We start from the raw sequence: 24,182 nt of genomic DNA on the forward strand, positions 1-24,182 counted from the left end.
TTGACGTTCACTTTGCTTATCAGCTATCGAAAGTTCCTCTTCTGATCTTCTCTCAACTCGTGGAACTGATCACTTTAAATAGAACCTATTAAACTGAAGCACAAATACCACGTATTAGACACCGAAGTGCTTGCTGCCTCTACTGTGTCACAGTGCCTGTCAGTCTGTTAACAAAGTATCGCAAGTTCCCAACACTGGCGGGGTCATGAATCACGATAAAGATACTTGGTTCCTCTTTTTATGTCTATCTGTTTGCAAGCAATGTATTGAGCTGTGTAGTAAACGAATGGAAACTTTATTTGTAGAATACGATATATGTCTTAGTGTACGGTGGGTAAACCAGGGAATCAGTCAAGACTTTCGAGTTGTGTTTGTAATAATTTAATTATTTTGCGTCTAGCAGTGCCGCAGTTCCAGCTTCTAATTTCCTTCCCATACCCGGGTTCAACTTTCAGTACGATACCATTGGCCAAGATGATGCAATAAAGTTATTACTTTATCTTATAAAAATAAGCTTTTATGATATCTCCAATCTGGTATTGGACGAAAGTTGTGGATTTGTGGCGTGCCTAACTATTGTTTCAACTTGACTGATAATAATAATCAATGCAAGCCATTGTTGAAACTTCACCTGACATATCCTTGAACTGGAACATACTATCAGGTGAGGGCTGTGAATGTTACCAGTATCGACTAATTGTTGATTAATGGGGATATAATCAGCATTATGTGGATTCATATCTCTCTCTCTCTCTCTCTCTCTCTCTCTCTCTCTCTCTCTCTCTCTCTCTCTCTCTCTCTCTCTCTCTCTCTTTGAGGAAAATTCAAAGAAATTTCTTTAGTGTATGTACTTCAAATATAATTACAATTGATAACTTAAATTCTGACAAAAAGCTTACATTTTTTAAAGATAATTTTAGCACACCAAAAACAAATGTTATAGCTAAACATTTAACTAAAGACTTCGATATGTGTACATAATGTTTGGAAAATTTGGGTGAAGGGAAACATTAAAGGAATAGAGCCTCAGTATTTCTCATTTATATAAAATTATAATATTTGTTCTAAGTGGATTAACTGAAAGGAACAAATGGAATATTTAAGTACAATGACCAATATAGATATTGGCTGAAGATGGGTTATAAAAACTAATCGAGCACAAATACGGCTCCTGGTGATAACACCTACTAAGTGCAAAATTACATTCATCGCCCTCAAAGTCTCTCTTATTTTTATCTGGTGTTGAAGCTTAGGATAAACTTGGTCAACATGTGAAGAAACAAAAATGGTACATAACATAGAATTTTAAAACAAATTAGAGAAATAGTGAATACTGCTAATGAAGAGGTTACCGTAAAATGTACAAGTTTCAATTATAAACTGTTAATTATTAACTTTTAAGGAATATGATTGTTCTTTAGATTCATCTTTAAAGTCCTCCGCAAACAAACCATCAGTATACCAAGTTGGGAGCATGTTTATGTGATCTGTACCAGTTAACTTTGAGCAGTATATACTATGTCCCCAGGCTTCGCGATGAAACTTGAATGTAGTTCCAGGCTCCCTGTGCACTCTTTCCTTAACAAAGTTGAGAAACACTACCAAAAAGTTTAAGCACACATTAGGATCCCACTCGTCCTGAAAAAATGAAACAAGTGGTAAATGAAGTAGCTGTACGCCGGCTATACTAAATGAAAAATAATATTTTTATGTCAGGAACAATTGTGCAATCTGCAAATTTAATCATTTGTTACCCTGTACTCAAGAATTTGATGTATAAAATTACAATTAACTTCATTGGTCAATGAACTATTTTAGAGTATAATGATTTTATTCATTGAAAGCTAGTAAAGTCCACGTGTTCTTACTTCACATATTTCAGGAAGCTTGTCTGTTTTCAGAAGCTCCAAGGAATGAACTACTCCATCATCAGTCCGAAATCCCACAATGGTGCGGGGTATGTCAGCCAGTTTATTCTCACACCAAATTTGGTTTAGTTTGAATCTGGATGAAATAAAAATCATAAGAGGAGGAATATAGTATTATACTGTACAGAAAGCGTCAAATGTGAAGCTACAAGTCTCAAAATTCATCCTCCTTCTTTAGAAAACTCTTGGGATTGCCAGTTTAGTACATTTTATTTCAATTATTGTCACCCTCTTTATCTGATGAGTATCAATGATTAACTGCAGAATCACAGAAGGTATTTCCCCAGTGAATGGTCACAGTTCAATAATTGTTTATATAAAAGAAAAAAAAAAAGAATTTTCCTGTGGAAACAACTGCGGATCTACCTGTGTTAACGAGTGTTCAACATTGACTGGCATCAGCAATGTTTTCATAAGTATTGGCCTAATGTGATTTATAAATTAGCTTTCTACTTTTATAGTTTTACTCGAAAGTAAATATGATTTCTTTTGATAAAACACAGAAGAAGGTTAGCATCTGAATAATGAAATACCAATAAGGCACTAGTTGGTGTGAATAAAAAACAACAAAATCAAAGTTATATGCGCATTTAGCATTGGCTACATGGTTAGGCCTACTTCAGTAATCAAGGAAACATTTTCAGCTTGTTATTTAAAAAATAATTGAGTTATTTTTATATCTGTATGGTTGTGAACAGGACTTTAAATTGAATAGGTTTTATTATTATGAGCTCTATAAATATTTGATTGGTTTACCACAATCTTCAACTTGCTTAGCATAATTGAGAGGAAGAACGTTAATATCCTGGAAGTATGTGTATGCAAGTTAAAGATGAATAGCACTTGCTGATAAACTTGTGTAGATTTAGTCAGTGATCAATGTTGTGTAATTTCTGCACAGGGTATTCAGCAGTTACAATATGAACATAGCCATTATTATGTTCTTCATTTCTATGTAGCAACTTCATGCTAGGGTTAATGCTTATTTTGTACTGAAAATTTTATATATACTGTGCTTGGAGGTATATTTTAGCAATCCATGTTTGCCAACGGTTATACTCGTATAAGCATATGAGCAACTTGGTAGAGTAATGAGAGCTTTGGGTGTGGAGGAAATGCCCCTTCTAAATCTCGATAAATTCATTGATGCCTGGCAGTTGATCTTACCAGAATTAGTATGTACTGGCAGGGGTCAATTCTAAGTACAAAACACCTGAATTCGACAGGTATAAGTACAGAAGAATTGTCATTGACTTTTATCTTTCTTCGTGGCCAAGTGGTTTAGTCACTGTCTGTACAAGCTTGCCGACCAGGGTTCGATTCCCAGCCGGTCACAAGCTCTTGTCTTTGTGTGATTTCGCCTGGGGTTCTGATCACGAGGTCGTTAAGAGAATCCAGACATTAATATATCAAAAATATATATGGCTTATTTGAATAATGAAAAACACGTCTAAATGTGCAAAATTTATCATTAATCGAATGCCAAGTAACAAACTACCAATTAGCTACGATGGTGAAGATGGGTTGATTTCAATTCTAAGTACAAAACACCTGAATTCGACAGGTATAAGTACAGAAGAATTGTCATCGACTTTGATCTTTCTTCGTGGCTAAGTGGTTTAGTCACTGTCTGTACAAGCTTGCCGACCAGGGTTCTATTCCCGGCCGGTCACAAGCTCTTGTCTTTGTGTGATTTCGCCTGGGGTTCTGATCCCGAGGTCGTTAAGAGAATCCAGACATTAATGTATCAAAAATATATATGGCTTATGAGTATATATATATATATATATATATATATATATATATATATATATATATATATATATATATATATATATATATATTTAGGAAGATCAGAAGCAGTTAGAAGAGAAGGGGTAGGAATGATGACACCAAGAGCAGAAAGAATATCAGATGCAGTTAGAAGAGAAGGGGTAGGAATGATGACACCAAGTGCAGAAAATGCATTAACCGAGTGGAGAGCTGTGAATTGTAAATTGTTACTAGCAAAGTTCAAATCAAAGTAGTGTAATATGAGTATTATAGTGTGCTATGCCCCAACAAATGATTCCCTTGAAGAAAGGAAAGATGAATACTATGAAAAACTGCAGAGGGTAATAGATGAGGTCCCTGAGAGAGATATAAAAATTATGATTGGTGACTTCAATGCTCAAGTTGGAGGAAATAATCAAGTGATAGAGAATGTGATGGGTGTCGAGGGTCTTGATCAAGTTACAAGTGAAAATGGAGCACATTTCATAAGTCTCTGTTCAGCAAACAATCTTGTCATTAGAGGTACTCTTTTTCAACACTAGAACATCCACAAGTATACATGGACTTCACCCTGTGGCTAAAATCAGATAAATCACATTGCCATTAATAAAGAGAGGAAGAGGACTCTGAGAAATATAAGAAGCTATAGAGGTGCAGATATTGGTAGTGATCACCATCTCCTCATTGCCACACTTAAATTAAAACAAAGCACCCAGCAGAAAGATGGAAAGAACACCTAGGTTTGATACAACTAAGCTTTTAGAGGAAGAGCACCAAGAAACATTAACAGTTGAATATAGGAATCGATTTGCAGTCGTAGAGACTTTAAGAGACGAAGAACAGACAATTAATGATGAATGGTGTGATATTAAGAACTTATATCAGTCAGTTGGTAGTTAAGTCTTTGGACACGCAAGCCATGGATATCAAGTGATACTAGGGATACTATAAAAAGGAGACAAAGACAAAAATTGATTGTTGAAAGTTTTTAGGAGGTAATGAAAATTACAAGGTAGAGCATGCTAAGTATTCCAGTATTGATAGTGAGGTCAAAAGAAAAGCCAGGAATGACTGGAGAGAATATTTAGACTATAAAGCAGATGAGGCTGAGTATGCTATGACTTCACGAACTGGCTGTGGTGTAATAATTGCTCATAGAATTATTAATGAAATTTTGACTGTGGAAAAGAAAAAGCATATACCCATCAAAAAGAGAGATGCCTCTCTTATAGCAACAGAAGATGAAGAAAGACAACACTGGATGGAGCACTTTATTGAGGTTATGAATAGGAGATATGAAGGGAATAATTTGATTGATATACTTGAAGCTGATGAAGACCTTGATGTGGCCATGAATGAATTCAGTGTGTTTGAAGTCAAAGCTATTCTCCAAAAACTAAAGAGATGGAAAGCGCCAGGATACGATGGAATAACTTCCGAGATGATTCTGGCCGAAAATGAAGTGACTCCTAGACTACTGACAAGATTATTTTGTAGAATGTGGCATAAAGAGGAAAAACGTGATGAATGGGAGTTAGGAGTGTTGGTAAAAAAAAAAAAAAAATAGACGATACTTGACTTATTGCAATAATTACAGAGGCATAACACTTACGTCAGTTGTTAAGAAAATATATAGTACGGTATGTTTATTCTAAAGACACTGGAGAGTAGGATTGATGAAAAGCTGAGAGATGAACAAGCAGGATTTAGTAAAAGAAGTTGCACTGACCAAATTTTCATTTTGAGACATGATGTACAGCAGTGCGTAGAATATAGAAATCCCCTTTTGATGGCATTGGTGGACTATGAAAAAGCCTTTGATAGTGTGCACCATCTAATTTTGTTTAGAGTCCTGTATTATTATGGAATTCCTCTTGAATATGTAAATTAAATTTAAATCTGTTCATGAGCATAGCCAGTATAAGTTAATATTAATGGAGTATTATCAAATGAATTTCCAGTGAACAGCGGAGTACTCTAAGGCAATGTGTTGTCACCTATGTTGTTCATCCTCCTCATGGATTTTGTAATGCGTAAAACAGTCAGAGATGGTGGAGAAGGATTGGACAGGATTGGTGATAGGAATTCAGCAGACCTTGGGAATGCTGATGATGCTGTCCTACTTAGCAGAACACCATAGAATCTGCAATGCTTGCTTACCAGAATGCATGAAATATCGCACAAGTTTTGGCTGAAGACAAACAGAAGAAAGACAGAGATGATGAGAGTGGAGTATGCAATGGAAGATGAAATATCATTGGAAGGAGAAAGGATTAATGAGGTAAAATCATTAAAGTATTTAGGAACTATGATCTCCAATACAGATTCTTTAGAATAAGAGTTTAGTGAACGATTGAAAAATGAAAATCAGACAATAGCTAGGTCAAGTAAAATTTGGAAATCAAATCGTCTGAAATTACATATAAAAATCAGACTATATATCAGTTTAGTGAGATCGGTGTTACTCTATGGACATGAGTCATGGTATGACAATACACACACACAAATACAAACATATACACATATGCACACACAGTGGTACTTCGGTTTATGAGTTTATTTTATTCTGGGAGCTTGATTGCAACTAATAATGCTCGTAAGCCAAAACAATTTTTCCCATAAGAAATAAGGGAAATACTCGTACAGTAATCCCTCGCCATATTGCGGTTCACCTATTGCTCCCTGAGTGCATCTTGGATTTATAGATATATGTAAATCTATTTTGTGGACTCTTCTTTATACTGCAGGTTTCTGAGGGTAGTCAATTTTTGTGTTTTATATTTTGATTTTTCTTTTTATAGTTAGTAATTTTTGGGCCTAAAAATCAATAAAGAGTAAATTAAAGTAATACCGCATATACTCATGTAACACTTGCGATCTTGCATACTGTGTGAGCACCAAATTTTCACACTTGAAATTATTTTATGTATGTCTTGTGTCATGCGAATTACTTTTTTGAGACTAAATTATGATAAAGTAACCTCTAATTCTCCGTGACTTTATCCTAACCTCTAGTTCATTAGCTTAAAAATACAAAGGAGAATGAATAATAACTGTATAGTATTGTTATTAATGCAATGGACTATAAACAAAAAGAAGAAAAACAAGCGTTTTGTTTATATTTCAACTTTCGTACGATAGTAAACAATTACTGTAATTGTTGCAAATGATGTTAGGTAGAATATGACATATATTACCTCATACCTTTTACTACTTCCGAAAAGGGCAACAAAATTGCACAAAAGCTACCAAAAGAATTGGGAGAAAAGGTCAATAAATTCCTAAGCTTTGAAATGAAGCATCGTGAAGGTATACTAAAATTATTAGGCATCAGCAGCAAGGATGAAACACCACCAAATTTTTATATGACATTAAAATTGACAGTAAATAAAATATGAAGAAAGTATTTTTACTAAAAAATACACACTTTTATGCAGGGAAATTTGTAATAATTGGTTCTTTTAGCTCAAGAAATAAATCATTCGGTAGTTTACCCTAATCAGTTGATTTGAATAGCGTAGACGGTAATCTTGAAGAGCTTACTAATGTAAACAATAGAAAATATGTATTTCGCTGTTTTTATTTCATACTATGATACAACTATATGATTGTTACTGTAGTTGCTTAAAATACAAAGTTCCTGTCTTGAAAAGGCCATGATGGCTTGAATCATTACTTCACAAGGATCTTGCCAGACTATTTTAGGTCAAGGCTGTACTTTAAACGTTTCATTTCCAGTATCATCTGAAGATACGCTTGCCACTCCCTCCCGCCAGTGTTGATCAACTACAGCTATAACCTCCCAAGTAGACAGCGTAAATTCACACTGCCGCCATGCGAATACAAGGCGAGCGTGTTACCATTGCACTAGCCTCTTTAATTGGAGCAGTGTACCAGAATACGCTCAATCGACAGTTACTTGTCATAATGAGGACATTTTACAGCACTACTACTGTCTAAAATAACGTTGAGGCAGGTATATTCAATCCCCAATATGTAAAATAACTTCAACCTAATTTTTGTATTTAAATCTCGTAAGCCAGGGGTTATTAATGATATCCCTGATTCTATATTTTTTTTTTATTGCTGACAAAATGGGAGGAAAATTCCCCTTTCAAAATCAGGTTAAAACGTACAAACTAATTGACCTTTTTATATCCAAGTGGGGAAAAGTTTTTTAATGCTATTTTGCATGCTGAATGAAAATGGGTGAAGGTATGTCTGAACGGATGGAAAAGTGGAGACTAGCATAACAATAATGGTCATTGGAGGAGAAAAGATGCACCAAGGTGTGAAACAAATAAAGGGTGCTAAGGAGGTAAAAAGTGGGTAATTTCAAGAATTATTAGGACAAAGGTGAATGGCTTATTGTGTGTAGAAGAAAGAGTTTGAACACTGCTGGTGAGCCTTTTCAGTAGGTGTATGAACAGCTAATACTACAAGGTTTTTCTGCACTTAGGATGCACTTGTGATTTAGAAGTTGTAACCAATGTGTTGCTTTCACACGGGGCCATACCTGTAAGTGGAGAATTACTATTTAAATAGATATTCATTATGTATTTCTTTTTTACATACAGATTCTTACCTCTTGAAGTTTCTCCTCTTTCTGTCATCAGTTAATTCTTTGCAACACTTTATCGAAACAAAAGACTCCATATTTTTAAAATCTTCTTCAAAAAGCTCTGGATCAACACAATCCACTTTCGCGGGATAAAAAAGAGAAATCTGTCCAATTTGATTCTTGAACACTACATAGTATTCTTCATTAGCATCTACTCCATCCTCAGGGTCACCTAAAATATTCAACACGAATTGTTAATGAATTGTTTAAGCATTAAGACTTTTAAACTCATCATATAAAAAATAACATTGCATCAAAATTGCTAATTTGACTTCGTGATACATTGCCTGGGGAACTAAAATTCTGAAACCTAACATTGATATGCAAGAAGAATCTTGAGAAGTTAACTAGTAGGACATAATTCTATCATGAAAAACACAGGTAAAATACAGTGCTTCTGCAAAAGAACACATCTAGGAAAATTGAACTATTTGTATGGTACTCAAATTGATAGTGTCCCTCATACTAAAAAAACACACTGTAAAATAAAAATCACAGGAGGCACGGAGGAATTAATCACACTTGAGAAATTTCATGATTGTGATCAATCAAATATCCTTGGTCTTAAGGTTTTTGTCAAAAGAATAATCTATTAGATATAAAATAAAAGAGCTACACTAGATCTCGGGGTTATGAGAGCCTCTTCTCACAAATATTTTGGGGTACGGCTCATCTCCCATTAGCTATTAGGAAAATATGTTTATTCCTATGCGGATACAAACTACAGAATCATTCATATGTGGTTGCTGTTAATCAAAGGTTTTCTACGACCAGCCAATCAAACTTTTAGCTTGATTGCTCCATGCTTCGTGCTGGGGAAACATAGCGCATGTGCAAGGAACAAGTAGGAGCTCATTCATAGCGCCTCTACACAACACTGCTGGTCGCAAAGTGAAGATGTTGTTCTCTCACTTCCTCTCTACGATCAAGCCTTTTGCATTTTTCTTGCCTATCCTTTTAGTGTGTATTACTCCTGACTTGTGTTTTATCCTTAATTCATGGTCATTTGGGTGTCTACTCATTAACGGTAAATTACGAGTGAGGGCTTATGTCCAGTAAATCTCAGTATTTACGCCTTTGCTCAGTACAGGATAGCAACGTTTGTGGAGTCCTTATGAGCTAGGCAGACATAAACACATCCTCTATGTCCCTCTTGCCTAGACAAGAGATGCTGTAGAGAATCTCCATGTAACTATTGTAGGAATTGGTCTCCCTCCCAATGGGAAAGTTATGCTTCCTGCCGCACGAAACTTAATGAGATTTCTACATTGCTGAGTTTCCTCCTAGCTAGAGTTAAAAAAGAATCTCTTCCTAGGCTTCGAGAACCTCCCTTCAATATTGCATGCCAGGAGTTATAGGGAGCCTTCAAATGACACACGCAATCAAGCAAGTGTCACTTTTACAGGTCCTAGTTCATCATATAGAATGATAAATGATCAAATGTGTTCTATAAGATGCTCCTGTTAGTTGAGAAGGCTTTTCCCCTAAGTCAAAAGGCAACAGTGTTGGATGAAGGAAGTCTACATTTCCCATCACGTTTTCAGGAACCAAGTGTGCCTTATAACGAAAGGTTCCCGAAGCAGAGGTCTCTTCAGAGTTTTGAGAGATTCTTAGAAATTTATAAATGTGGTGGACGGACCGCATCAGCTGCGGTCACTCCCCAACGATTTCCAGAACTACGCATTTCTTTCATACCACACTCTCCTTTCTTACCTAGTTAAGGGAAGTCGAGTAGGAGATTTGCTGTTACCTATGCTTGCCAGGATTCACGTAGTAAGATCATTCAGCCAGATTACACTAGCATCAACCTTGCTGAGTGTGAAGAATTTTCTTCTTGCACAAGGCAACCCCACTATTCATCCCAGGATCATATTCTACCCCTAGATGTAAGTACTTTTCTCCGCAATGCTGTAAGGTTAAGGTTAAGACGTTTGGATGATGGCTAAGTTTATTGCCCACGAAAATGATTGACAAGCATAGAATGATCGATTATTCAGGTGTTTCCCCTTCACATATCATGGAATGTGAAGGTTGGAAAGAAGACTTTTATTCTACTCCTGCAGTGGCACTCCAGAAAGACCTTAAAAGCAAGATACATTTTTACGGTAAGAATAAGTGGCAGGCCCGATGGTCTGAACTGACCACCAATACAAAATTGAGACAAATCCACCCTTCAGTGGATAAATGGTCATCTTTTAATTTTACAAGGGGAAGGATGATATAATTTTAACTAGACTGTGTATTGGCCATACACATGCACCCCACAATTATTTAATGAAGAGTGGTGAAAGGAGACAGGCCCCTCTTTGTAATACTTGTCAAGTGACAATAGATATCAAATATAATTTAGTCGATTGTCCTATTTTTAGTCTTCAAAGGAAGACACATTTTCCCCTGGACAAACCTTTAAGAGATATACTGGGGGTAAATTGTAATACCCTGAACTTGAAAAAATTTATACAGAGTATTGGTTTATATCATGAGCTTTAAATAATTTTGTTGATTTATCTTTTAATCCTTTTAATCCTTCCTTATTTTGCATTTAGATATTATTGTATGAAAGTTGTTTGATTTGTTTTAGAAGTTAAAATGGTCTCAAATGTGAGAGTACGGGTATGGTTGATGAATTTGCATTATACAACGCTGAATGGGCTTTGATACCCCAGTGCCTGGCTTAAGGCCTAAATTTCATATTTAGTTCAATTCAATTCCAGTCTGGCTTCAGAGTCATACATATTAAAAGGCATAGAAGGGGTCCGCGTCGGCGTAACGTGCATGACAGTAAGGGTAAAAGAAACATATTTTCAGAAAGATGAGATTCTTCATGAGACAGGGAGGCACTAGGAAGGGGTGCAGAGGGTTAAGGAGAAGTGAAGAAAGGTTATGAATCGGAAGTAGGAGCAATTCTGCCATTGTGACAAAGAAGGGATTTTTTCCCCCGCCATTTTTAACAAAGTCAAAGATTTAAAGATTGTTACACCTCTGTTGATTCATGAATGTTTGTCATTGCCATTCATTTCTTGCCTGCCAGTATGTATAGTCATGACAGAAAGCTATATGTGGTTCAATATTTATATTTAGGGTTTATGAAAAATTAAATAATTGTCAAAATAAATAGGTTAACATACAGGTGTCTTGTCAATGGCAAAGCATATCTTCTACAGAGATATATCATTATTGAGATACATCATTATAAATAGAAAATTCTTCTTACATGTATGAAAATAAAACTAAGCATAAGCAAGGCCAATGCTAACCAGTGAATTAAAACACTGATAATACTTCAAATCACAGGTAACCTACGGTAACCCAAAACATACTGTTTACAGAAAACTTAATCTCTAGGCATTCTTTTTTCATTTTGCATATGCTGCAAGCCTTAGCACACCACTGTCACAATGCCTCATTATGGTTGCACCTGCCTTATGATAAAAATCATTTGTATATATCGTCTCTTTGCTACACATTCAACTTTTGCCTAATTGCAAGAAAAATTTGTTAACTTTTGTATGGTTGTAGAATTGATATACAAAAGGTATTTGTTTTCTTGCCATGGATTCAATGCTCCCTGTGAACTAGACTACTGTGGGGTAAATCAAGAAAAATGCTGCAAAAATTCTTGCTACTGTAAGTTCAAGTGTCTTGCTAATTTCTTAGCATGTAGCAATGGTTGTGGACATGGCTATTATCCAGATGAAGAATGCCTTGTTCATATGGATTGAGTATCAGTACTGCAAAGGCATAGCAGTGGACTTCAATCTCTTCTGGGGGAAGGTAAAATCCCTCTTCCAACTTTTCATGTCTTCTGCGGGTAAGGCTGATGAACCCAGACCGAGGTCCAGTAATACCTCCTTAGCGATGCAATCTACGCCTTTCCCAGCCATCAGGGGATGGTTTGACAATATGAAGTAACAGTTTTCACTGAAAAACGTGAAGATTTGGGAGACAGCATTCGCAGGCCTTGAGGGAGAGAAAACTATTCTTTCTGTGTTGCAAGAGATTATCACAGGGAAGGGGGAAAGTCAGAACAGGTGGGGAATATGAATGAATCAGATTAGTGCATACAGTAGTTGATAAACACAATGCGTGTACTGCATCTTTAATTACGTGAGATTGAAAACACCAGTAATATCTTTCATCTGTTTTGTGTGAAAAACAAATTTATTTGGGTTACATAAATTACCACAACTTTGCCAGTATGTATTACAGTACTGGAATGTAACAGTCAATGGTTTAAATTTTTATAGCCTAACAGGTTTGTTTTGGGAGCAGATAGCCCAGCGCACCTTATTTGCCCTAGAAAAATGCTGTCCTGATTTTAAGGAAGCCAAGGTCAGGTAGGCTAATTGCTCGTACAATTTTCTTGTTTCTCTAATTTACATCAAGTATTTTTTACCAAATTTCTAATAAAACTTCCTTGTTTCAATTCTAATAAAAAATCCACATTCTAATATCAACATTATATACTATTCAAATAATCGTGCAGCTTGTCATCTCATATGGCATGGTTTCATTTATAAGTCGGTGAACCAACGTGCATTACATTCCAACACTGCTACAAGAACTTGCCAATTTATTGGATGCATAATAAGAGGACAATGAAGGACTTCTTTTCGTAATTCGTTCCACTCTTTCTTCTTGCCATAAGTTGAACAGTACCTGCAGAAGTTAGTGTGAGATTTCAAGGTTTTGCTAACAACTCTTGATATTACTCCTGGACATCCATAATTTGTGCAGGTTCCCTGTGACAACGTGGAGAGGATGGTTTTTTTCCAAACACCACTTAACTAACTCAGCTGATGGACCAGGGGGTCATTAAAAACTTTTAAAAGCTAATTTCAGGAAATGTGTGATAGCCCGCCTCAAATCAGTCATGGATGGTGATCACAACCTGGAAGCTATGCAATACAGTATTGGAATAGTTTCACTATTGCTGACTGACTCTTTGTTGTAGAGGAACAAGCCTGCTAGAAATGTCTGTCACAAACTTTAAAAGCTTTAGTCCTGATGATGTCTTCACTGAAATTTTTAAGAAGATTGTGACATGTTGTTATTATTACTTGCTAAGCTATAAACCTAGTTGGAAAAACTGGATGCTATAAGACAAGGGTTCCAACAGAAAAATAGCCTAGGGAGGAAAGGATATAAGGAAACGGGTAGAATTTTGTGCCTGAGAGTACCCTCCAGCAAGAGAACTCGAACCCAAGACAATGGAAGACCATGATACAGAGGGTATGGCACTACTGCCCAAGACTATAGAACAATGGTTTGATTTTGGAGTGCCCTTCTCCAAGAAGAGCTGCTTGCCATAGCTAAAGAGTCTCTTCTACTCTTACCAAGTAGAAAGTAGTCACTGAAAAATTACATTGCAGTATTCAACCCCATTAGTTAAGAAGTATTTTTCGGTCATCTTAGTGTTGTCAAGTGTATGAGGAAAGGGGAGAATGTGTAAAGAATAGACCAGACTAATCTTTGTGTGTAGGCAAAGGAAAATTGAGCTGAAACCAGAGAGGGATCCAAAACAGTACCATATGGCCAGACAAAGGACCCAATAACTCTCACGGTATTATCTCAAAGGGTGGCTGGTGCCTTGGCCAACCTACTATGGAGAGTTACTTTATATCCTTCTTTTATATTCATGTTACATCTCTCTCTCCCTCTCTCTTTGCTCTTGGATTCCAACCTCTCACCTTTTACTTTCCAACTAATGAGTGTTCCCCAGTTGCATATAGGCACTGAACACCCTCCCATGACACAAAGTCATAAATCCACTACAATCAAAATTTCACACTGGTTTCATTTTATTTACTAAAGTCATGGCTCAAATAAGGCAATAGTTTGTCTTTATACAAAAGCACATTTTAGTTTAATGCAAAATATTACAAGTCTTACTTGCCTCCTCTCATATAATGCTTAAATGCGTGACCCCATTTAGATGGATCATCCATTTCAGGCTTTTTTTGTTGCTCGATAAATTCTTCTGTTGGCCAGTTTAAAATATAGATAGATCCTTTGAACCTGGAAAGAATGAAGAAGTACCGTATATTGGAACATGTCCATACACTTACCTCATTTATTGTTACAGTATAGTTATTTATCCATCCAGTAATAAAAACTCTTACAAAGTCAGTGCACAGCATATTCAGAATAAAAATGTTCATATGTTCCATAGGACATTTGAAATCAAAATATCTTTCAAAAGGTAAATCAAGAAAGTAAGACACACTAATTTTCAAGTCAGGAATAAATTGATACCATATATTGAGATTGAAGCCATGACCTGTTGGGTGACAGACAAGGGTGCTACCAATCAATCCACAAAATTCATAAAAACGTAAGCTTTTACACAATAAAGGCAAATTAATTGACCAGGTTGAACTCCTTCCACCACCATGTTTCACCAAACCTCCCTACTACCAATGACTAAGTGTGTTTCATTTTGTATTAACCTAATTAGTGAATGTGATAGAAATTAACAGATACCTTTACAAGGAAAGTGTAGATTAGATCCTACTTCCTTTGTTCCTAAACAAATATAAATCATCATCATTTAATAGAAGTATGACTTGATCACTGTTGGAATAGCCGTTAAAAATCCAACAAGGTAGTTATAACTACTGGGTGGTAAGCCCCTGCCCATCAGTCAGCTATTCTCAAACATTTGACTTTTGACTGATTGAGAGTTTTCTGGCATCCTGACATCTAAGATTATTAATGCTGCTATCATTTGTTATAAATAAAGAATGAAAGGAAACTCATTTTAAAACAATAAAAGTATAGATGTCCTTATAGAAGCTAAATAGCTTTCAGAAGATCTGCTTCTGAAATCAATTTAAAAATATTTTAGCAAGGATGAACCTGCCATCCTCACCTGATGCCTCAGACATATCTATTTCTTAAGGAGTCTGTAAACAAGGGTACCAAACAGTTGTCGCAATATGGCTGGTGTTGGCCAGTTAGCAGAAACTTGTGTGTTAACCGAGTGTGACCAATGCGGAGACAGCGAAGAGTAGTTTCCCTCTTTTGGGGTATCATGTTATACCTCTAAGGAGATATAACATTTGTTATTTCTCTCATCGTTTATCAACTAAACTATCCCAAATCTGTTAGCAATTATTATAGATATAATTCTTGATGCTAGGTGAAAAATCATCACAGAGACTGGGATACCTTCTTGGTAGCAACTCAGCTGCTGCATTCTTTGCCAGTAAATCTGCCTTCTCATTTTCAGTCAATCCTACGAGTGCCAGAACCCAGCAAAATTGAATTGTTATACCTCTCAGCCCAATGATAAAAAGCCACTCTGGAATTAAAAACTTCTAAAACTTATAGGACACTTCTTGCATCACTAATGATGGTAAAACTGCCCTCCTCTTATAACTCTATTTTCCCAAAAGCTGTTAGTATGCCATATAGTTCGGCAGTAAATATGGAAGGTACTAGGGGAAGTGCACCTCTACAATTAAAAGCACTACCATTTACTCCAAATCAAACACCAGCATCAGATTTACAGCCATTAGTATATATAAAAGTTGATTCTCTATGTTCCTGACATGTTCCATAGAAAGAGACATGGCTTCGAAGTCAGTCATGTTTTTTTTATAGCAATGAAATATTTACAAAAAGATAACTTAGGTAATTTCCATGGAGGGGTTAGTAATACCCTAAATGAAAGAACTGTACTTCTTGTTATATCAAGAGTGTTTATTAATTGTGTTATCTGAAAACCACAAGATTGAGGAGATTTTGGGTGCAACTCAAAATATCTACAATACCTTACAAGGTTTGCAGTCTGACAGGCTAAAGAATTAGAAAGTCTTTGCAACCTAAACCAATACCGAATAATAGAAGACTTTCGGTAAAGATCTAGGGTAATTCTCTAGCGTCAACAAAGAGACAGAATAGGCGAATGTTCTAAATGCTCCTGTGGACAATCTGATACCGACATGGTATTGGGGTGGCTGAGGGGTATATTTCACCTCCATAACTAATTTTTGAAAAAATTAAGGACTTGTGTATAATATTGAAATAGTTTTGCATTCTGCCCCCCATGATGTATGGGACAAAACTTTTAAAAGCTTCAGAGCCTCAAGACCTTTTAATTTCTAGGCTTTAAAGTGAGGAACCCATGTAAGCCTATAATCAAATATCAATCCTAGAAATCTAATTTCACTTACACATGGGATCCGTTGACCTTTGATGTATATATCCGGGTCTGAATGTACTCCCCGAATATGACAGAAATGGACTTCAACAGTTTTGCTTGTTGAAAACTTAAATCCATTCATATCAGTCCAGTGAATAATTTTGTCAATTGATAGTTGTAGTTTTCTCTCGACCATCAACATTCTAATTCTAGCAATTGATATGGAGAGATCATCTAAAAAGAATGTTGATAGAATATTTTGGGGAATAACAGAGGACATCCCAGTAATGGCTAATGCAAGTAGAGTTACACTTAGCACAATACACTGGGGCACTCCTCCTTCCTAACATTGCCTCTTTGACAGAGTTTCCCCTACTTTAATTTGAAAAATCTATTTTAAAAAAATGATAGAGTAAACAATGGTATCTTTCCTCCCAACCCCATATTATGAATAGTTTTAAGTATGCCATATTTCCATGCAGTATCATATGCTTTTTCATGATTAAAAAAACTGTTTCATGGTGTTGTTTGGAAGCAAAGTTTTCACAAATAGAGAACACAAGTCGAACCAACACATCAGTTGTTGAGTGCATTTTTCTAAATTCACACTGGATAGGTGATGAAATACCCTTCTTTTCCTGTTACCACATCTTCTCCATGATCTTACATAAACAAAATGTCAGTGCAACTGGTCGATAGTTTGCTGCTAAAACTTATCCTTACCATGTTTAAAAAATGGTAAAACAATGGATAGTTCCTATACTCTTGGATAACTATGATCATGCCATAATCTGTTAATAATGCTTAAAATAAATAACTTAGTATTAACAGGTACATTTTTAATAATTGCAAATGGAATTCCATCGGGTCCAGTGGCCGAGTCAAATTCCTTTATGGTAAAAACAGCATGGTAAGATTCCTCCTTTTTTTGTTGTAAAATTCAAGTTTCTGTCCTTCAATGCTTCTATTGTGATAACCAGATGTCTCACAACTGCATGATAGAGTGGAGACATATTCAGCCAAAGCATTGCTAACCTCAGTTGCTCCAGTCACATATTGACCATTTACCTTACACAGGTGGTGGGTTGTGGGTAAATATGCCTGCTATCTTTTTCACTTCTTTCATTTCACTGCAGAAATGTGCTCTACATTTCTTGTATATAGTTAAATTCTCCTCAGTACAACGTCTGCACAATTGAGTTAAAGGTCTTGTGGCTCTGGGCAATTAATTCTGATGACCTCGAAGGGACTAGTTGCCATTTAAATAAACTTGCGGTTTTGGGAATTAAATTGACTCCTGCTTTGTGTAGTGTTCCATTCAATAGGTCTATGGCATCGTCTACACTTTCAAATTGTTCTTCATTCCCTTCAATTTTACTTGGCTCTCGAAATCTATTCCAGTCTGTCTTATCAAGGCTCCACTGTGGGGTTCTCTGTAAGAGTGAATTATTGTTTGTATTTATAATAATTATAGCATGGTCACTACTATGCCAATTATCTAATGTTCTCCATTCAAAATCGAGAAGGCAGTTGGAGTTTGCATTTGAAAGGTCAATGCATGACAGGGTTCATTTCTGAACATGAAAGTGTGTGGGCTCTCCTGTATTAAGGAGTTCCACATCTTCATTTTCCACAACTGATCATATAATATTGCCCCTTGTGTTTGCGAAAACATCGCCCTGAAAGGATGTCTACCATTCAAATCTCCAAGTAAAATAAAAGGTTGAAGGAGTTGTTGAATCACCTCTACTAAATTATCTTACAAAATGTTAACATTTGGAGGTAAGTAAAGAGAGCAATTTGTATATTTTCTCCTTATATCAATCCGTACAACGACCACTACTCGCAGAAGTGTATGAATAGACAAAGCTATTTGGGGAACATCTCGACGAACATTTATAAGACTTCTGCCATGGCTCCCTACTCGGAGATCATATGGTGTCCTATAGTTAATATATTTGCGAGGACAAAAAATATCATTAAGTTTGCTCTACTGTAGACATATGATTATAGGGAAGTGCTCATGAATGAGGAGCTTAAGTTCTTTATATTTGGCCCTTAAACCCAGACAATTCCATTGCAAAATAATGGAAAAATCTAAGGTTTATTTCGTGGAAGACCCCTTGGATGAAGTCTCCCCATTGGCAATATTTGATCTAGCACTAGTTCCCAGAGGGTTCTTTAAAGAGAGTCCTGATATATTTGGTTTAAATTTTTCTTTTTCTGTGTCCTTTTGATCAATTTTTTTAGGTGGATGGTGGATGTCGGCTTGAATTTCAGATTTATTCAAGTTTTTTTTCCGGTCGATCAGAAACATCATCAGATAAAGCATTATCATTGACATCACAACTTTAAACTTTTTTACAGAAGGGGGCAAAAGAGATGGAGTTCTCTCTTTTCCGTCTAAGAGGTGGTGAACTACCAGATTTTTGGACCTTCCCCTCTACAGGTGCATCAGGTAAACTGGTTTTAAATAGAACCTCCATCAACTCTGGCAAGGACATGGCCTGAGAGAGGTTTGTACTATTGTTTATAATGGGGGATGAGGGTTGTAGAGATGGGCAGTGCGTCAGTGTTAATACTCCGTGGCAAAGCCTCTGGAGGCAATATGCTTAACTCGTCACACAGTATTTTATCATTAGATTGTGTATTTCTTTTTCTAGAACTACTGCAGTACTATGTGAATTTAATTTCTCCTTTGATAAGTTTCTTCCTGGTTTTAATGCCTTTGCACGGTGGCTTGATTTATTCAGCAATCTTTTGACTTGTCCACACTTACGTGTTCTAAACTGGATTTCTTGAGGGCAGCTTCTTCCAACTTATACAGCTTGCAGCTCCTATCAGTGATTTTATGATTCAAATTGCAATTTAAACACCTGGCCTTAATTGTACACTCTCCATGGTAAGATTTACAGCAAATACTACATATTTCTTTTTCATTCTTGCAAACTTTAGATGGGTGTCCAAATTTTAAAAGATTAAAACATTGCAGAGGCTTCTGCTTAAAGGGTCGAACTTTAATTCTTTAATTTTCTATGTCAGTGTGGAAAGGCACATCAGCATCCTGGAAAGTAAGGATAATCATTGATGTTCCAGGGACTTTATGCATTTTCCATACAGTTAAAGGACACTGGCCAGTCTCTTCTTCTTTAAACTCGTGCAAGTCTGTATTGAAAACTAACCCCCTTCCATAACTGAAGTCTAGATGGGTTTCCCATCCAACTTTATGTCGTCATTCTCTGTCATTAAAGTGCATAAAATAACAGATTGTGTTTATGATTTGGTATTTATGATTAAACTATTCTTTCCAAAACGAGATATATCTCCAGGTGCGATGGTACCAACTTTCTTTTGAAGAAATTTGCATATCTTAGAATAATTTCCTGTACCCAATTTAGGCTGAGCAATTTTGGCTTACTGTGGGAGGTTACAACCACCTCTATATCTATTTTACTCCTATCTGCAGTTTTGTATATATCCAGTTCTTTAGGTACCCAATCACAAAGAGAACCCCTGATATGCACATTATTGATTCTATTATTCATAATGTTACTGTTTGCATTAAATGCTTTATCATGATAATCAAAGGATATCCATGAATCCCATTTGTCAATTTCAAGCTTCATTCGAATTTCGTTGATACTAACATATAACATTGAAATGCTTTATATAGCACATAGTAATCAGTCTCTGTTGGAATATGGGTGACATGAAGGATACGTAGTTCCTTATGTTACCCAAATTACCCGGTTTTTGAACATTAGTATAATGGTCCTTTTTTAGTTTCCAGTTCGTCATCAGAGGGAGTGGTTTGTAAGGAAGCAGCAAGCCGAGTTATCCACCTCTTATCGGAGGATGTCAGTCCTAACCCATGTATCTCAACATGAGAAGAGGTTTCATTGGGGACCAGTCCTCTATTAGAGAAGGGCTGTCTCTCTTTAGGTGGGTGTACTCTGGGCAGTGGGGGTTGTCACCCCTCTCACCAACGACTCCAATGCCTGGCATCACCCATTACCCGCAAATACAGTATGGGAGACTTAATACTGGATCACTGGAGTCCAACTCTTAACAGACTAAGTCTGCGCCCAGGTGCTGGCTACCAGAGGGTGATGGCATTTACATTTGAAGCATATGCAATACCTGGTCAATGTTCTAACTGCGGTCGTCGAAGAAAATTTGGATAGAGCAAAAAGAAAAAAACTGAAATAAAGAAGAAGGCTTATAGAGGTCCAGTCTTAGCCTCGTCTCTCAGAAATAGCCTTAGTAGTATGGTTGAAACTGCCCGGGTGATTAATCCCTCCACCACTATTTCCCAGCCCAACATTGAGACTCTCAAGCTCCTCTGCTACAACAAAGTGCTGGACCATCAGAGGGATTGACTTTGATTGCTAACAGTACAGACGAGATTCTAGCACTTACTATTCAAAAACTCGTGGAAAATATTCATCAATAGTTTCAACTCTTTGTTTCAACAATGTTGTTGATAGGTTTGAATGGAACATACTACGCAACCATTATTGCAGTAACCATTTCCATATTTTGATAACCATGTTAGGACATACACCAACTCTCCTATTTAATATATAGTACAAATAAAGCTGAGTGGGGTAAGTTGAAGTTTAATGCAGGCAAAGCACCTTCCATTGATTATTCACCATATCATGATGAAACCTGATTCTCTTGTAGTCTTCATCACACAGGCAGCGCATAATTCCGCTTTTTCTGACTAATGCCTGACGAATGAAACAATAGCCCAATTAAATGAAAAGCATATAGTTGGCTTACAGCATCCGGCTTTTCCAAATAACGTTGTAGCTTAGTAATAATAATAATGATATTGTGCAGTATATCTTATAATGTGCATTCATTTGAAAAACTTATCAGTACAACGATATAAGTTCTCCCGTGACTGATCACCATTTACAGTTGGCATGGGCCCAACGTAACAGCTGTAACATCTCCATGCTCAAACCATTACGAGGTTGGCAGGAGTCATCACTTTCACTCCCATACAGGACCAGGTGCTCTTGACATTTCCTGGGATTAAACTAGCCAGAATTTGGTTCATAGGGTCTTCCTCCCCCCCCCCCCCTAAGAATGAGTGCCCCATTAAAGAATGATGGTTTGTATCTGATTAGGAACAAAATTGCAAATTTGAAAAAAAAACCTAACTATACAAACCCTGAGCCCCTTTAGTTATACTTTCTGCCTAAAATTTTAACGGCTGTTTTAGGTTTGGTGAAGTCTTATTCCTATCAAAAACTTTGCTTTATGTAGTTAGGAAAAACGACTTTCAAAAATTGTGATGTTGAGAGCAAAGAAGCTTGGGGTCGGTCAACCCCAGTAAGTGGTAGACAATTATTTTTACATTTGGTATATTATTTGTATTCATTTCCACCCACCACATTCAGATATCTGGATAATTTGAATCAAATGCTACCACTTGCACAGAGGTTGGTTTAGAAGTTGGATAAAACTGGCTTGTCAGGTATTTTAATAGAACACCAGTGCTTTTGTTCTAAATTTTATGACTTCTGTGGCCTTTTTCAAAGCTCAATCATGTTATAGCCAGATGCCGGTGTTTCTTCCTGATGTGAGGTATATATTCATATAAAATTATCACTAGTAAATTTATACGGTGTCTAGTTAATCAAAACTTTTACCCATATGCATCACGTACAATGTATGTGAAGGCACAAAAATAGGATTACCAGTAATGGATTAGTCATAGTGCTACTTTATGAAGCACCTTATACGATATTTATAAGTATCAAGGTAACATATATTTGTTCCTTATATGTACCCATGTTTTGTAGAATTCTCAATAAAACCTGCCAATTACTAATGAGCAAATAGCTTTATGGGCCTGTAATGCAGATACTAAGTTTAAAATGCTTCCTTTTTTTCTCAAAAATGTTTGCTCAGACTGCACTGTACACAAAGAATATATTTGATACTCACTCTGTAGCATACATAGTCCAGCTTAGAATATCGTAAGGAGTCCTCATAATATTTATAAAGTTACCCCTCAGACTTATGAAATCTGTAGTCAATCTGGAATATGGAAATTGAAATATTGTAGTGCAAAATACTGAAAATAAATTTTCAAAGATATATAATTTGCAATTAACCTATTTTTGCATTTTACTGATTTTCTTAAATGAATGCTATTTTTTTTCTTGTTAAAATGAAATTGAAAGACAGTATTAAATTCTTTGGCAGTCTCACAGGGATCCTGTGTATTTGAGCTTTCTATCATTCCCACCTTTGAAAATATATACCAAACAGCATTTATGCTAATGATATGAAACGTTTCCAAGTAATCATAACTCAAGTTTTTATACCTAGTAAATCATGTAAAAATTACATCTGGAATAAAAATTAGGAATAAAAAAATATTGGTACTCCTCATAATCTAATGAGTACTAATTTATGTTTAATTAAGTATTATCATCAATAATTTGTTAGTCTCCTCCACATAGAAGTGCAGTGATGCTAATCATTATCATAGCAAGCGATCACACCAGTGATAACAAAAATAAAAACACTTAAGTTTGCCCCCAGATGCTGAAGCCCCGACAAGGAAGGGGGGGGGGGGGCGCCTTAGGGATTAGCAGCTTGGCTCTAATGAAGAGTGGGAACTGCTTTCCCACTGGACCTCGGTGCCCAATTGCTGATCCAACTAAATTAGTCAGCACTCCTTATCCTCGAGAGTATGTTAGCTATACGACTCCATATGATCAACAAGCAGAGAAGCATAGGTGAAGTCTTATGTACGTTCGTCTTGATGTTCCCCAAATATCTTTGTCTATCTGTACCCCTCTGCAGGCAGTAGTTGTACATATTGATATAGAGAAAATACACAATCTGTTCTTTTTACTTGCCTCCAAATGATATCTCATATGATAATATAGTAGAGGTGATTAAACAACTCGCACAACCTTTTCTCGTACTAGGAGATCTTAATAGTAGACATCCTTTATGGGGTGATGTTTTAGCAAACGCAAGGGGTAATATTATGTCATCAATTTTGGGGAATGAAGATGTAGGACTCCTTAATACAGGAGAGCCCACACACTTTCATGTTCAGACAGGTACCTTGTCGTGCATTGACCTATCAGTTGTAAGCTCTAATTGTGTTCTCGATTTTAATTGTAGAACATTAGATGATTGGCATACTAGTGATCATTCACCAATCATTATAAACACCAACAATGGTCCACCTATACAGAGATCGCCAAGATTGGATCTTGATAAGGCGGACTGGGATAGATTTCGGGAGCTAAGTGATATTGAAGGAAATGCAAAACAGTTTGAAAGTGTTGATGATGCCATAGACTTACTTAATGGAACTTTTCACACAGCAGGAATCAACTCCATTCCCAAAACAACAGGGATATTCAAACGACGACCAGTCCCCTGGTGGTCATCAGAGCTAACTGCCCTGCACAGAGCTACAAGAAAGTCTTTAACTTGATTGTGCAGGCGCCGTACTAAGGAGAATTTAGTGATATACAAGAAATGTAGGGCACAGTTCCATCGTGCCATGAAAGAAGCTAGCCGCTAGTCTTGGATGTCGTTTGTTTCCTCCATTAACAGTAGAACACCAACATCATATGTGTAGAGGAAAGTGAAAAAGATAGCACACAAATTCACCATAAACCCACCACCAATGTTAAGGATAAATGGTCAGTATATGACTGAAGCAACCAAA

General features: G+C 36.4%; 1 protein-coding gene across 1 annotated transcript in view; it reads right to left on the reverse strand.

Moving 5' to 3' along the window:
* Nucleotides 1-849: 849 nt before the first annotated feature.
* LOC137627844 (decapping and exoribonuclease protein-like) overlaps nucleotides 850-24,182 on the reverse strand; it is a 53,204-nt gene continuing 29,871 nt past the window's right edge. Inside the window, exons 5-9 of the mRNA XM_068359256.1 lie at nucleotides 22,430-22,522; nucleotides 14,219-14,340; nucleotides 8,287-8,494; nucleotides 1,869-2,004; nucleotides 850-1,638 (exon numbers count right to left, since the gene is read on the reverse strand). Coding sequence (XP_068215357.1) covers nucleotides 1,384-1,638; nucleotides 1,869-2,004; nucleotides 8,287-8,494; nucleotides 14,219-14,340; nucleotides 22,430-22,522 — 814 coding nt within the window. The 3' untranslated portion in view covers nucleotides 850-1,383. The remainder of the gene's footprint in view (nucleotides 1,639-1,868; nucleotides 2,005-8,286; nucleotides 8,495-14,218; nucleotides 14,341-22,429; nucleotides 22,523-24,182) is intronic.

The sequence above is a fragment of the Palaemon carinicauda genome, chromosome 35 (assembly GCF_036898095.1).
Source record: "Palaemon carinicauda isolate YSFRI2023 chromosome 35, ASM3689809v2, whole genome shotgun sequence".
In the NCBI taxonomy this organism is placed as follows: Eukaryota; Metazoa; Arthropoda; class Malacostraca; order Decapoda; family Palaemonidae; genus Palaemon; species Palaemon carinicauda.